The sequence below is a fragment of the Ambystoma mexicanum genome, chromosome 6q (genome assembly GCF_040938575.1).
Source record: "Ambystoma mexicanum isolate Mex_15411 chromosome 6q, UKY_AmexF1_1, whole genome shotgun sequence".
NCBI lineage: Eukaryota > Metazoa > Chordata > Amphibia > Caudata > Ambystomatidae > Ambystoma > Ambystoma mexicanum.
In genome coordinates, this window is record NC_090937.1 from 496,242,722 (window position 1) to 496,258,609 (window position 15,888).

Below are 15,888 nucleotides of genomic sequence, written 5' to 3' on the forward strand. Positions count from 1 at the left end.
CGCCACCCGATATCCTGGTATTACTGGGATATTACGGGTGGCGGAGATGCCGGTAAATCCCCATTCCCATGGAGTCCCATAGGACTCTATGGGATGGGGAGGCCATAATCCCCGGCACCGGTAACACTTTTGCCAGTGAGTGTTACAATTGTTTGCCGGTAGGGGACTGAACTACTGGCAGGTCAGGCCTGCCGGCAGATCACAGCCCCTGCCAGCAGACTGGGAGTGTGCCGTTCCGGACAGGTGTCGGTACACGTTGTTACCGGCACCTTATTTCAAGACCGGCAAACTCATAATGAGCCCCAAAGTCATGATGCATCATTGCTTGCTGTGTGTATTATGGTAGGGACTGGAGCTGGGAGGAGTGGTTTCCTCACTAATTACACAGGCAGAGGAGATCCAATCATTTCAGTTTATGAATAGGCATTGGTCTGGTCTGCTGCAGTGAGGGAACTGTATAGAGAAGATCTGTGGCCTCCAGCACAAGCATACCAGCTGCACAGTGGTGGCTGCATAGGGGCTCTTTCTCAGCCTCGCCAAGCGTCTGGGAGAAGGAGAGGACCAGTGCCATTTTCTCCTCTGGGTTGTTTCCTAGCCTTGTCTGATTCCTCTCTGCATTTGATGGGGTTTGATCAGACATTCTTGGGGTGCCAGACTCTTCTTTTTATTAGAGTATTTGTTGAGCGCGGTCCTAAACCATAGAGGGTCGTTCCTGGCGAGGGAAGCAGATACCAAGGTAACTGAGAGATATCAATGGGGATGGAGGAGGGCAGGCAATATGGCAGCAAGGGTTCTACAAACAGCCTGGGGAGGAAACAGGGGGGAGCAGATCGCCCATTCTCAGGTTAGTTGGGGAGTGGACGATGTGTAGACGTAGTTGTTAGGGTGGTCTCTGCATGCATGTGGTGAATCTGGTGAGGTCGCCACCCTGCGTATATGTGCATGGTGGATGAAACGGTCACAACCTTTGCAACCCCGTCACCACCTCTCTTATGGATTGTACTGCCGTTGAATGCATTTGCCTTGTGGTTGTTGATGCAGCAAACTCGGGCACAATCTGAGAAAAGTATCTGAGCCCGTGGTACTTGGACTATCCATGCCCAGGAGCTAACCCCACAGTTGGAGAGTTCTGATGTGCATGTGGTGGCCATCCATGCGGTGAATCACGGATTTCATGATCATGGCGTTTTTTCTGGGCCAGGTTGTTGATCCTGGAAAGTCTCTGAGACTCTCACACTCATACTGAGGGTTTTCGGTAAACTGATTCTTAAAATGTGAATCAAGTCCGTGCTAATTGAGCCAGTGCTCGTGACCATCAACACTGGTTGCTCTACTTGACCTCCCAGTATCCTCTTCTCTGAAGCAAGTCTTCATCTAGGAGTTCCTCCCACAGTACTTTGTTCATGTTTGGCTCATGCTCTCCGATATGCACCCGCCTCACCCCTGTGTTCTTACGCTGCACTTTCTATACCAGGAACTCTAGTTTCTCGGATTTTATTACGGCATTCCTGCATTCCTGTGAGAATGTAGATTTTACTCGGTCTGTAAAATGTGTCTCGAGATGCTTTGGACTACAACTCCCATCCACCCTACCAAGTAAAGTCAATGGTGCCGGATTATGAAAGTTGTAGCCCAAAATATCTGGAGATCCACAGATTGCAGACTTTAACCTGTAGGCTCATTTTTGTTCTTATGTTCTGCTCTCTGGATTAGGTGGATAACCTTCACTCAAATGTTGCTGCTGCCGGCTCACCCCTGTTCCGTGACTACCTAAGTTTTTGGTTCTATAGAGTCAGGTAGCAGGGACTAATCATATTGTTGGTAAAGGGAGAGTGTCAGAAAAGGCAAGCAAGGTTCAGCGCAAGGACTGAATACGTTTGATCGGTTTGGATGGGCTGCAGGTGAATACAGTAGTGGGAACCTGCCAAGTTACCCACTGGATACTTGTTGCAAGGAGAGGTTGGCTTGGTTTGCAAGCTGCATCAACTTTTGATTAAACTGCAAATCAATTGATCTGTATATTGTTTGTGTGCGCACTGTGTTTGCAAACCAACCCTTCCTTGTAATCATATTGTTGGCATCACAAAAGGAAGAAATCCAACTAAGCCAGAGGTATGGGACACACTCCATTTTAAGGAGCAGGTGCGCCAAGTGCACGAGTACGTCACTATGGTAGACTTTGTAGCCTGAGCCTGTGACATGATAGCCGCGAGGGCGTATTAAATCACGAAAACGTGAGTGACCAGATAATTTTTTCATTTGCAGACATGTTCAGATTGGACATTATTGCAGCCCCCTCTTTGCTTAATTGTGCGTTTTGTGACACCGCAATATTTCTTAGGTGCTACGCAGTAGCCTTCCTCTGAAGCAGAAAGGCCTGCTCCCCCATGAGGAATATCCACAGACAGTGCTGTGGGCTCAGGAACCCTGTTGCTTCTTCTCATTTCTAAAATAGAGCCATTAAATGTGCATAGCAAAACGCAACCCCTCCCCCTCCCCACAGCCTACTCTAGCATTATAACATGGAAACCTAGGGGGAAGCTTTCCCAAAATAAAAAAAAAAGCTATTTATATCTCAGACTCCTGCAGCTTAAATACCACATCCACTGCTGTGACTGTGAATAATGCGATTGGGGGGTGAACAGTGGGGGCTCTGCGGCGCTATCAGCCGCCTGCCATTCTCAGAGCTGCAACCCATTACTTAAGATGGGCACGTGCTGCACCTGGCTGATGACCCCATTCATCCATGGTCGCGCTGGCAGATTCCCACCTCTGCGTGACGCCGGTGCAGCCCCCTTTTTCATGCAGGAAAATCATCTTTCCTTCATTTGCGGGTCTTTGCAAGAACAGTGGGTTGGAAAAATCTGCCTGCAATGCAAAGGAGCATGGGCCGGTTTACAATCACTTGAAGAAGGCTACCGCCTGAAAAGCACTTCATTCCGCGCGAAGGCGCCTCAACAGTGAAACAAGGGTCCTACTCTTCCTGCCCTCTTTTAACCTAATGTATCCTATCCTAGAAGACCATATCTGTCTAGCATTGAGTCAGACTTTGAAGTAGCAAGAGGGAGTGGGATAAAGAACTTGTAAACACTGCACTCATGGTCTGGATGAAAACCCTCATGAATGACCTCTCGGCATCATTTGACACTGTCCACCACCAAATCCTACTGCAGAGACTACAGCATCCGTTTGGAATCAAGGCTCCTGCTCTAGAATGGATCACCTTCTTCAGGATATAATCATCACTGTCAGATCCGGTCCATTCCATTCAATCTTCGTCAGCTTCTTATATGGCATAGCCCAGCGCTTTGTGACAGCCGCTTGGCTGTTCAACCGTTAGGTGACTCGTGGGAGAGATTCTGGAATATTTCTCAACTGCCTGTCAGATGTACGCTGACGATTCTCAAATTGTCTTCAAAATATCTTGCATGGATGAGAATAGCCATAGCGTCTTAACATGTCTAGGGATTTTACAAGACCGGATGAATGACAATCACCTCTGCAAGAACTCATCTAAAAGAAAAATCATGTTCTTTGAGTCCCCTGGTTCACTGACACTCCTTTTCAATTGGCCAACTGCTGTGGGCCTCCCACCAACTCCATCACAGAAGGCAATAACCTGGGATTCTCTTGAAAGTGGCCATTTCTATTTCTATTTTAACAGACAACTCATGGAGTTATGAAAATCCTGCCGCCTCCACCTCCCCATGCTCAACCTGAAGCAACAGGGGAGGGCTGGCAACTTTTGTCCTAGGAGGCAAGTATAATTCTTTGGCCAATTCTGAAGTGCAGTGGCCTAAGCCCACAATGCAGCAGCCCCAACTTCCAAAACAAGTCCACTCAAAGTCAACCTCTCCCCCACACATTCTCAAGTATATATAGTATACTTTATTGACATTACTTTCCTTTTATGCAACACATCTTTCAGTTATGTTTGTGGTTTCTTATAGACCCCGACCCCAGCAAACTCGCCCACATACCAAACATAGTACCATTATTTCACCTGGGATATATAATTGGGAAAGCTGGTATTTTGTGCCCAGATTTCCCCATGCCTAGTTTACAATTTGATAGTAGACCACATCTCCTCTGATGATGATCCAATCCCATCTTTAGCTTTAGACCATTGTAAAGATGTGGCAAAGCTAGAGAATTCATTAGTAGTGTCGAGCCATCGCTGAACCAGGGGGTCTGGCTTCTTTCTTAGAGCCAAACATGAGTTGGCATCGAAAAAGACCCATACCTTGCTTCCTGCCTCTGCAGCCCACAACACAAAACGTATACCTGGCACTAGGTTTATCCTCCCATCCCATATGCACAAGGCCCTCACTTGGCATCCGGCCTCCCCACCATTTCACATTTCTATAAATGGCTACAAAAATAATTACACAATTGTACAGATTATAATTATAATGAAAAGTCATTATAATGATAATATTAGTCTGTACAACTGTGTCTACTTTCAAATCACCAAGCCACATGATAAATCAACCTGAAGAAATGAGACGTCCAATTGAAACATATCTTCATGAAGAAAGGTTGCATAACTTTGTCAGAAAAAAGAAAGGAGTTGAACCAGTCCCACAATTGCGTTCAGTCTGATGGAGATCAGGTACAGATCTTAGCATTAGTCAACTTCCTGACCTACCTATCCAGATGTGTACCTCTGTCTCATGCACTCTATGTTCCTTACTCAATGCCCTACCCGGTGCTTCCCTTGCACAGGATGCTTGATGCCCATTTACCCCCCTAACTCACAATTAAACTTTAGACCTCTGCTCCTCTTTTGCTCCATCTTTAAACCCTTAACTCAGTCCCCTTCCCTTACATTGCTGTCACCCCCTTCCCTTGCCAAAATTGCTCAGTCACCGATTCCTTGTCACTCACCCCTTCCATTGCCTTGGTGCACATGTAGACAGCAGCCTGCCAGTCATCCTCTGGGGTCTGCACTTGGAGTCAATGGCTGTTATTGTTCTTACGTGGTGTACTTTCTTGGAAAGTCGACTGCACTTTTAAATTCATGGAACCAGAGGGAACTGTGAGGGGAGCCCACCATTGATTGGCTGATGACGAGGGAGCAAGAGCGTCCTCATATTTATGTGTGCTTTCAAGGAAGGTGGTGTGCGGGTCTGTGTCTCTCTGTCCATGTTTGTGCCTGTGTTTCGGTTTTGTTGTCTGTGGTGATATATTTGAGTGCTTTGCGACTGTGTGAAGTGTAGGGAAGTTGTACACGTGTTCAAGTGGCATTGTATCTATATATCTGAATCTGTTGTTGATTTGCATGCATGTCTTTTGTTGGTCACATGTGAGTGTTCTGGACAAGACAATAAAACAATCACAGATCTAGGGGCTCAGTCAGAATTGAGTGGTAACCGTTAAGACTGTGGTGTTTGACAAATTCTGCAGATTTAAACATTCATCCAATTCAAGGATTGATCAAATATCACCAGCAGTGATAATAGCAGCGGCAGTATTTCAGGGAGACTCTCTGCAGAACATCCTCCCACTGTTACATGTTAAGGAGGTAAGAAATCTAAACGAAAATTGCCTCCACTTTTTTGAAACTTTGTATTTCTGTACAGATTTACCTTCAATGCAGTGAAACAAGTTTTTACAAAGGGCAATGTTAAGACGCTGAAAATGTGGGCATCTCTGATGTCAAACCTCCCAACCACTTGCCCATGTGATGCATGAGCCACTACTTTACATAATCCATTTCCACCTTCACATGGAAGATGAAAATGACAGGACCATTTTTTTTAAACCAACCTTTTATGTTACCACCTGCAAAGGTGGCATTTCTGAAATGCCTCTGGAGGTATTCCAGAAATACCACCTCCCCTCAATTGGGCAGATTTTAAGAAATACAACTGGTGGAGGTGGCAACTTTCTCCAATGATATTTCATAAAATATCCACTCAACTCTAAATGACAATGTTAGTTTAAAGTCTACAAATAGTTAATGCCTGAATGTTACCTTTTTTCCTGCATGTTTTTTTAACTGTGCCCAAATGTGAATACCACAAACAACCCAACATCTATTTCCATAACCATCATATGGTAACATCCAGGGGTGCTAATCAGGGTGCTATTAAACTCATTTAGGCGGAATTCACTAGTGATCATTAAATTCACTGGGGCACAGGGGAAGAGTTCTTTCAGAATGGAGCCAAGCACAAACTGTAATAAGATGTGGACCTTACTTCCATGGCAAACAGGAGTCGTGATAAGATGCTAAGGATTTCAACAGACCAGCCGTGTATGGGGTGGATTGCCGCAAACGTTACCATGCAGGATCACAGAACCTGTCAGTCAAATGCAGGGCCATCAAAAGCAAGGTGCGGGGGAGGAGGGGGAGTCGAGGGGGCACTGCCCCAGACCTCGCTCTCTGCAGGGGCCTCGCAGGGGGTCCTATTGAAACATCACTCCAATAGGAGGCAGATTCGCATTGCGCCTCTCATTTCTCGTGCAGGCCTGCCTAGCCGTGTTTATTTTTCCTCTGCCCCCTCTTCCCTTTACACTCGCGAAGGTGTATGAGCATTACAGCTTTCACTGGGGTAGCCATATACCACACACGCATGTAAAGCCTCTTTTTAAGTATACTTTATACCTATGCCTGTCTGTCACTAGCAAAATCCTGTTAAGATGCAATGCTAAGAGTATATGCTGTCGCTATCTATATAGCTCTAGGATCTGCAAAAAATGGATTGGCCAATAAACGGAAAAGGCAGGAAATTATGTTACGTGAGGACCTGCTACTCAAGATATGGTCAGCAAACCCGCGCTCCTACTAGCAGCCAGAGAAGAAAGGTCCTCATCAAATATATATGCACAATGTATAGATTGGCAGCATACTCATTTCTGTTCCCAGCAAGCTGTGTGAAGGCACCACCGCCTGACTGCAATGCCTTCTAAACCCAGCCTCGTTCTGCTTCAGACAAACCACTATACAATAAGATTCACACATACCTTAAGGAAGCAAAGAAACACTTTGATATGATTTGTATGCACTAATTTAATACTATCTCAATATTCTGATCTTATCCTTGGATTGATGTTAACATTATGCTTTCATAGTAATCCATTAGTTGTATAGCGCTTTCGCTAAAGCACTTTGCATAAAGCACTCAGTTACATTTATTACCAGGCAGCCGAATTTAACTCATTTGTCAACCGGAGGATAAAAGATTGAGTAGACCGTGCTAAGATTCAAACCTGTAACTTGCAGATTATGCAGATTCCAGCAGTGAGCACTTAACCCGCTGAGCTATCTTACCAGCTAATTCTTCTGGCAGGGTGTATTGTGACTCAAATGTCAAACTGTAACAGCGATGTGCACAGAGTTCATGTGAACTGTCACAGTTCATGTGACTGTAGTGTGCAAAGCAGGCTTAGGGTTCATGTTCAAGATGACGCATTTTGGGCAGCCATGACATGATCTTTGGAAGATTTTCAGTGTGTTCGGTCTCCAGATTTACCCCACAAATGGTTTTGATGGTAAGTGCAAGGGACCAAAATCAAGATTTTAGCTTAGCCCAGCTACATCCAGAAACCCCATCAACAAATCTATGCCCTCCACATATAAACACAAAGGAAGTCATGTTGTGTCTTCTATTGGCGGTGCCGCTGGTGCAGTGCAAAATATAGCAAGGAGGCCTCGTCATATTTTTTGCCACGAGCCTCACCGAAACCTGTGACAGCCCTGTTCAAATGCGTACATTGCCACAGGGCACTATGAACATGCGCCAGCAGCGTAGGCGCTTCTCACTTTCGCCCCTCCTAGGAGGGATATGCTTGGGGGGCACCCTGCCAGAAGGAACATCCCCAACATTGAAATCAAGAGGAGTACCTCACCCCACTTCAAAGAAGCTGAGCAGGCCTTGCAGCACTCTGTTCCTTTGAAGCAACCTGGATTCTGAAGGATTTGGCCTTTTTCAATTATTCTTTTTTTTTTGCATTTTGCAGCTCTGGCCCTGTGAGCAACATCCCAGTCAGCCTGGGGTGGGGAGGGGGGATTGAACCTTGCCCCCCTTCCCAGTTCGCCCCTGAGCAGAACATAGACGTAACTTGAGTGTGGGTGCTGGCAGACTGGACTATTGAAACATTTAGTCCTGTGGCACCTGTAAGTATCTTGCACGCACTTGAAACTCATCGGGAACAAGGCATCCTAGTCTAGTCTGTCCAGAACCACTTCCCATCTCTCTGCCAGGATATTTTGAACTTGGACGAGTGGCTCGCCCTTATCCCGGGCCCCTAGCCAGCTTCTTCCTCTCTGTTTACTACTGGTCTGCAGTTGTAGCTCTGTTTATTCCTGCACTTGACTGACCCCCTACCTCCTAGCATTCTCGCCCTATCCCCTTTAACTGGGCGGGATGCACTAAGCACTGTAAATCGGCTTGTATTTGCTCCCCCTCCCTGGTCTTTCACCCGCACACACAGTGCCCAGTGGCAGACATGCCAAGTCTCCCGCAACTTGCGCGAGTCTCCAGCAGAGGGATATGCTACGTTTGCCTTTCGCCCACCTAAAATAATTCTAAACCCAATCTAAGCCTATGGGGAAGTTAATTTCTCCCGCTTCCTTTGACTAAATCTCCCTCCCAGACACTTCACAATCTTGGCATCTATGCAGTGTCAGCAGCAAATTGGCCCTTGTAGTCTCTGGAAACTTGGAAGGCAATTTTGACCTACAAATCACAGGAAAGGTCATTGAAAAGGGGAAAATAAATGCTTTCTTTTTGTTTTCTTAAATGGGAATTCTTTCCCTCTCCCTAGCGCGGACCTCATCTCAGCCAAGAGCAGGGTATGCTCACAGAAAGGAAGAACAATTAAAACCAGAGTTGATATTCAGGTTGCTTTCAAAGCTATTCGTCCTCCATTGCGGATGCCATGCGCTTCTCACAAGAACATCCTTCTGAAACGCAGCGTTCAAAAAGCCACAGAAGGTGGCAAAGGTCTTCTACTTCTAAGCTCGTTGGCTTTTGTGAAAGATGTTTGCAAAATTAATTAAAGAGGCGGCTCAGTGGTTTTGCAGGAAATTAAAACTCTTGCTGCAACTTCCATAGCGCAACTGCTCAGGCAGGCAGCCGGCAGCCAATGAGACTCAGAGCTCAACACGGGCGCCGTTGGTGGAAGCTTCTGGAAGCACCGCCGAGCTCTGTGGAAACAGCGATCGGTATCACTGGGAAAGGGAGACACGGAATGGGGCTACTACGCAGCACTTCAGGGACCCTCCAGCGGTGCTGCCTTGTCAAACGGCGAATGTATGCACGCGAAACATTACCAGTGAATTTTCACTAACGTGAGGTAAAACATTCTCTTATTTGTGCATTGAGGAGACACTCACAATGAAGGCAATTCTTGTAGAAATCACATCCTGCTGCTTAAATGGATCCACATGCAAATAAAATGAATGAAAAAAGAATAATTTAGTATCTTGTCTGACTACTAACGTGCGTTATAAGTAATTTCATGTCACATTTTTTGGCATTTGTAAAGTGCTAAACTTCCAAGTATGTGGCCTTGTGCCACTGAGTGACCATCTAGTCTGAAACACAGAACGCATTCCATTTGTAGTCAACCATGCCACCCTGCTCAACCATCTCTGTGATAACCTGGGTATCACCGTTCAGGCCCTGGCTTGGCTGTCTTCTTCCCTCTCCGATCGACCCTCCCAGGTCCAACTTGGGGCCTTCCTCTCCTCTCTATCTCTATCTGTGGTGTTCCCCATGGGTCTAACCTCTCTCGCTGGCTGTTCTACCATAACCTGGCACTTCTAGCCCATGGCATTGCCGCTCTCTGCCCCAACTTTCAGTGCTATGGGGATGACACTCAACTCATTTTCAGGCTCCCTTCAGCCACCTCTTCTCCTTCTCTCATCTCTGACTGTCTGCTATTCAGGAGTGGTGTGCCGCTAATGATCTGTGCCTTAATGCCAGTAAGACTGAGATTCTGCTCATCGGCACACCTGCTCCCTCCTTTCCTGTCACTCTCTGGTTGGCCTTTCTTGGCCCCCTCCCTGCTCCCACCTGTGAGGCTAAAAACCTTGGGGTCCTCTTTGACTCCACACTCTCCTTCTCTCCTCACATCTCTGATGTCTCTAAGAAGTCACACTACCAGCTGCACCTCCTCAGAGGTATTCTTCCTTTCCTCTCCTTCCCCCAGAAGCTCACTGTCTCCAGAAATCTGGTTCTCTCTAGGCTGGACTGCTGCAACAGCCTCTTTCTAAATCTGCCTGCATCTACACTTTGCCCTCTGCAACTCATCCAAAAAAGGACTTCGAGACTTGTCCTTGGCCTCAAACCCAGGGAATGGTATCTCTCCAGGACTGAAATCTCTGCACTTCTGCACTGCCTCCCATTGTCTGTGAGAATTAAGTTCAAAACCCTCTGCATTGTTGTCCACAAGGCCTTCTGGGGCCTGGTGCCTCAATACCTTCAGCTCTCTCTTCCTAAATATCTTCCTTCTCGAGCCCTTCGCTCATCCATCTCCAACTCCCTCAGGGTCAGTTGCTTCTCCAAGCAACGAGTTGATGGTAGATCTTTCTTCGGCGGGGGCCTCCCTCTGGAACAGCCTCCCTGAAACTTGAGGAGAACCATCTCCGGTTCCGGAAGCACCTCAAGACCTTCCTCTTTGCTTCTGCTTTCTCTCCTCCTCTCTCCTGCTGAACTCCTGGCTGGAACTGAATTTGCACTGATCATCTGGCTACCCTCCGTTGCCCAGGTCCCTTCCTCGCCATTTGCACACCTGCACTGCCCCCCTGGTAACCACCCTGCACTTGGGGGCTGTTCTCTGTATCCCTACAGCCCCCTACCAGCACCTGACACCTGATGTCTGCACTTACCCCTGCACTTGCTTCCACTTAGCTGCACTTCTTATTTATTTTATTTATTGTTTTTTATCTATTTAACTGTTATCGTATGTACTGCACTCCCCCTCCCTTTTCCCCTCGCACTTTTCCCTTTCCACCATCCCCTGCACTTGCGCAATCTCAATGTCACCTGGCCTAGTAGGATCATTGTCTTTGTCTTCCCTTTGTTCCCCCTCCCTTGCCCCATCGCGCCTTGAAACACTTGTGTATAGGCATGGTATAAATACCATATCATAACAGTGGTCCAGGGATGAATATCGGTTTCTAAACCATCAATTAGCCCCACACCTCTAGTATACCAGAAGGGATCCGAACAAATTAGAAACGCAAGTAAATTATGAACCTCCTTGTCCAATTTTGGTAACGTAGATGGACTGGCAGGCTTATCTCTGCAAGGTTGTGGATCGTTGGTCAGTTGCAACACAGCAAAAATACAATTACCCAATGATAAATGGGACTGTCCAGTCGAGGTTGTATACAAATATCTACTTTATTATTATTACAACAGACAGTTCTAGGACACTACCAAATACAATCCACACTGTAAAGGAACACAGAGGACAAACAGTTTCACGAAAGGAAAGGGAAGCTCTCTGGATACTAACAGGAGGCTAGTTGGTAAAGCAATCAGTGTTAACTGTTCAAGGTTATTTGGTTTCAGCACCAAGGGTGCAAGGGGTCGGAAATGTCCCTAGGGGTCTTCGGAGAAAGACCAGGGGGACAGAACCAAAATGTACCTGATGCTTGAGATGATCTTGATGCTCGCCACCGTTGAGTCGGTTCAGGATGCTTTGCAGCTCCTGCGACAGAGTTCAAGATGGGAGACAGCTGTGGGTATCAGGCGGCAGGTAGTTCGGCAAGCGAAGTTGGACAGATGGCTGTAGGCTGGCCTACACAGCGGTTCAGGGTCAAGAATTGCTGTCTCTGTGCTGGCTGGCAGATCTGGAATGCTGGTCGAGGTCACTCGGGCGGCTTTAGTGACTGAAGCCTGACAACAGTCAGTGGTGCAGCCGGTCGCGGTTCGAGGGCTTGACTGCCTCGAAAATGTCCTTCAAACATGGACGCTGGTTGATGCTTGTTGTGGCACTCCTCCTAGCTTCTTCACTGGGCATATGTCCTCATTTAGGGCGGACGACCCAAAGCTGAGGAGAGTGTTTGCAGGCAGCAGCCTTGTCCTTTCCTAGGAAGCTTGCTGGCAGAACCTAGCAGGTCACGCTGTGTACTGGCTGCGTACCGGTTCTGGAGCTGCTAGATGGGTCCTCCGACTCTGGTATCTCCCTCTGTTCCCTTGGAGATGTTTAGGGCAGAATTTTGCTTCTCTCTTGGAAATCCTAGCCTCCCTTCACTGGCAGAAGCTTTAAGTCAGACTGTACCTTCAGCCATGGTCCAAATAAGTCCTTCTTCTTACCCCTTTCAAAGTCGTCGGATGATCTGCTAAGTGAGGGACTCAGGCCTCTTTTAAAGCCAAATGGGCCCCAAGGTGCAGGCTAAGCTTACCTTAATGAACCAATCCTGGTTCCCCACCAACAATTTTCTGTTATGTGTGAGGGCATAACCGGAGTGCTTTGCAACAGGAAAGGTAAGGGGTGACAACATGTACTACTAAGTCCCACCCATCTTCCTGTCTGTTGTGGATCAAAGTGTCTCTCTGTTTAATTGAGCTCTCTGACTCCTGATCAAAGCGTAGGTCTCCCTTGAAGTTTGTGGCGAGAACAGACTTTCTCCATCAAATCACATTCTTCTTCCCTCTGAAAGGGGGTTCCCTGCAGGAGTAAACATGACTTTGTGTTTGTTGTGCGGTGAGCAGACGAAAATGTGTGTGGGTTAGCCCCACACATTTTCTGAGGTTGATCTCCCATCATTGATTTTCATTATGAGCAGTGTTTGATTGCCGTAAAGAGGGCTTTACTCCTGTGTCCAGCTGTCGTGATACTCATGCAGCAACACACAGCTTTACCTTATGTAATGTGTGCCTGGCAAGTATTGTGTAATGCCTTTAAGGTGGGGAGGTCCTTGTGCTTATGTGTTTTGTGCCTGAATTTTTGTTGTGTTTGTATAGTGTGTTTAGTGTCAGTAGTCTGAGCTTTAAGTGGGCTGTGGCTAGTGCGGGGAGAGACCCAGCAGGTATATGGGTCTGCGGTGGAGCCCTACCGGGGCCCCCTAATGTCTCCTCGCTGCCCTGGTCGCTAGAGGACAAGCTTTTTTTCTAAAGCTCGAAGCTCTTGCTCATGTGTGAGAGCTTCAGGAAAAAGGCCTTTTCTCTATAATGGTGACGCTGGTCCTGTGAGGCATCCCTTTAATCAAGAGATGCCCGTTTTCCAGTGCCACCTTTATAGAAGAAAAGGTGAGGCTGCTGGAAGCAGAGGCCTTTTTTTTGTTAAACCTGAAGCTCCCGCTCATTTGCAGGAGCTTCGGGCTTTATGGAAAAAGGCCTCAGCTCCCAGCAGCCTCACCTTTTTAGCCTTAATGGTGCTGCTGCCCCTCGGCAAATGCCTGGCAAGGGACACCGTCACCTTTAAAGCTGAAAACATATGGTTGCTGTACCCCAACAGGTATCCTTTTAGGTAATAGATGAAGACATCAGCACCCCCCCCCCCTATTGGAGAGAGGGTGCTGATCTCTACAAAGGGCTGCCTGGCAGTGGTGCCTGTGCTCACTAAGCTGGGGTTTGTCAAGGGGGCATGGGTTATTGAGCCAGCAGGGGACTCCCCTGCCGTTAGGCCACTACCCCTTGATGAGCTCCGGCTTGTTTTGCCATGCCACTTAAGGCACTGCAGGCCGTTCTTGGTGATACCAGCGATAGAGGGTTTAACCCTGGTGCAACATTGTTTCAAGGAGGCGTGTATGTCCACCAGCCCCTTCATGGTGTGGTTGAGGTTGATAGGAAGGTGTCAGTGTTTGGGGTTAGTTGGGCTGGGAAGCCTTGTGAGACTGCTCCAGTGCTTCCAAGGGGAAGTTCTCAAAGGTGCATTGGATTCTGAGCAATTTCAGGCAAGGTTGCGTGCTGCAATGCCATAACCAAAGGCAGAATCCAGGGCGCTGCAGTAAAAAGGGTGCCCGCTGGTGCACTGAAGGATCTGCACTGTGTTCCGGGGCAACTGGAGGCAATGAACACTTTTTCTGTAAGTGGGAGATCTGGGTGACCCATGGCCACTTTCCAGCGACAATGGGCTAGTGTTTGTACCTTTTGTGCTGAGTGCTAATCTGTGTGCGTGCAGTTAGCATGCTTTTTGTGATTTTTGTAGTTTTCTGAAGTCTGGGCACCATGCAAGCCAGTGCTAGAGTGCTATTTGAAATATGCATGCAGCACACTCTCCATAGTTCACTTCCTACCTATCAGAGAAGCTTCCTAAATACAAAACTCTGGTTGGTCTTGACACAAGATGCTCAGGGAACAATTAGAATGCAAGAACTAGAAAGTATAACCCCTATCAATGATTTACTGGATGCTGACCTGTAAGGGTGACTGCAAAAGAGCATCCTGCAATCCTGTCAACAGTGCTGAAAAATGTACTGCAAAGTGGCATCTTGATCTCGTCACCAATTATTGATATATACAGACATGTCCAAGCCCCGGCCATTGTTTAATAGTCTACTTATTTATTGGATTGCCAAGTAAGGGAGGGTGTACTTAAGCTCTGTCAGGTGGAAGCACTGTGCGCTAGCCCCATGTGATCGCCACGGCACATGAATTGATAATGCGTCTTCTGGCAAAGCTGCCTGGCCAGTATACTGGTATATACCGTCCAACTCACAGCATGTCCTGGAAGGGTGTAAAGAGCGCGAGCAGCGTGCACACTATACATCAGTATGATTTTCACTTAAGCAGTGTCTGATTTGATGTGATCTACCGCTTGCCGACGGCAGTGTTCTTCTCTTTCCAGAATGGACTCAATGCTCTGCACCTGGCGGCCAAGGAGGGCCATGTGGGCCTTGTACAGGAGCTCATGGAAAGAGGCTCAGCAGTGGATTCGTCAACTAAGGTAACCTCACTGTGGGTCTGCCCATCCTGATGGCATCTTGCCAATGGTTTTCAAGAGGGTGAAGCTAAATAACAGTCTGAGGTGCATCTCATAATTCTATAATTGGTGGGAAGCCCGATAAACACTAAGGGCCTCATTAGGACCCTGGCGGAGAGGGTATTACGCCAGCGTAGTGCATGGCGTACCTCTCCGCCATACTACGAGTTCCCGTAGCGCCATGGAGGTTTTCTCCGCCTGGTTTTACCAGCCGGAGAAAACCATGGCGCTACGGGACCTCGTTGTTAATTACGCCACCGTATTTTACGGTGGCGTAATTAACTCCTTCCCCACTCCCATTATACCCTATGGGGCAAAAATGGGAATGGGGAAGGGCAGAATGGGGATTGGGGATTTACCGCTCCGCCGAGGTCGGAATGGGGCGGTAAATCCGCCAACCCCCATGGCGCTATCGGCGGCTTTCCGCCATGCTTCGCGGTGCATTTAGCACCGCGAAGTCCGCCTGGGTCGTAATGAGGCCCTAACTCAGTAGCGTGACACCTACCTTCTTCCGGGCAGGACAAGTATAAAGGGTAAATTGAAAGTAGATGGATACTGAAAAAAACAGATCTAACAATGAAGAGACTGAATCGGGCTGATTTATAGACCGCTAGGTTCAGCCCTCGATCTGCAATGGACAATAAACAACCCAAAAAACCACACAGTCTTCCTATCTTTTCCTCTTTAGTCCATCATATACCTGACTGGGGCCGTGTACTGAAAAAAACAGTTAAAAGAAAATGCTCTAATTAAACAATTTTTAATGTCTGAGAGCTATGCCCTGCATTTATTGATAACATGACGATATAGAAATTTGATTGATAATTGTTTACAATTTGAATGAATCTGAATTCATTCAATTTGAATGAAAACGAAGAGGTCTTTTCCTTTCCTTTTCTTTTCCCTCTTTGCTAACCATCTACTCTCATTCTTCAGAGCACTATCATAGGATATTCACAGTCACTGACTATTTTTTATAATGGTTTTATACATGTCATTTTG

At 47.2% G+C, this 15,888-nt stretch overlaps 1 protein-coding gene across 40 annotated transcripts in view; it reads left to right on the plus strand.

Annotated features, from left to right (window-relative positions):
* The window catches only part of ANK2 (ankyrin 2), a 1,645,279-nt gene that overhangs the window by 939,417 nt on the left and 689,974 nt on the right, over positions 1 to 15,888 (plus strand). For all 40 annotated transcript variants that reach the window (XM_069630993.1, XM_069630997.1, XM_069630984.1 and 37 more), the window contains one exon: positions 14,752 to 14,850. In XM_069630993.1, coding sequence (XP_069487094.1) covers positions 14,752 to 14,850 — 99 coding nt within the window. The remainder of the gene's footprint in view (positions 1 to 14,751; positions 14,851 to 15,888) is intronic.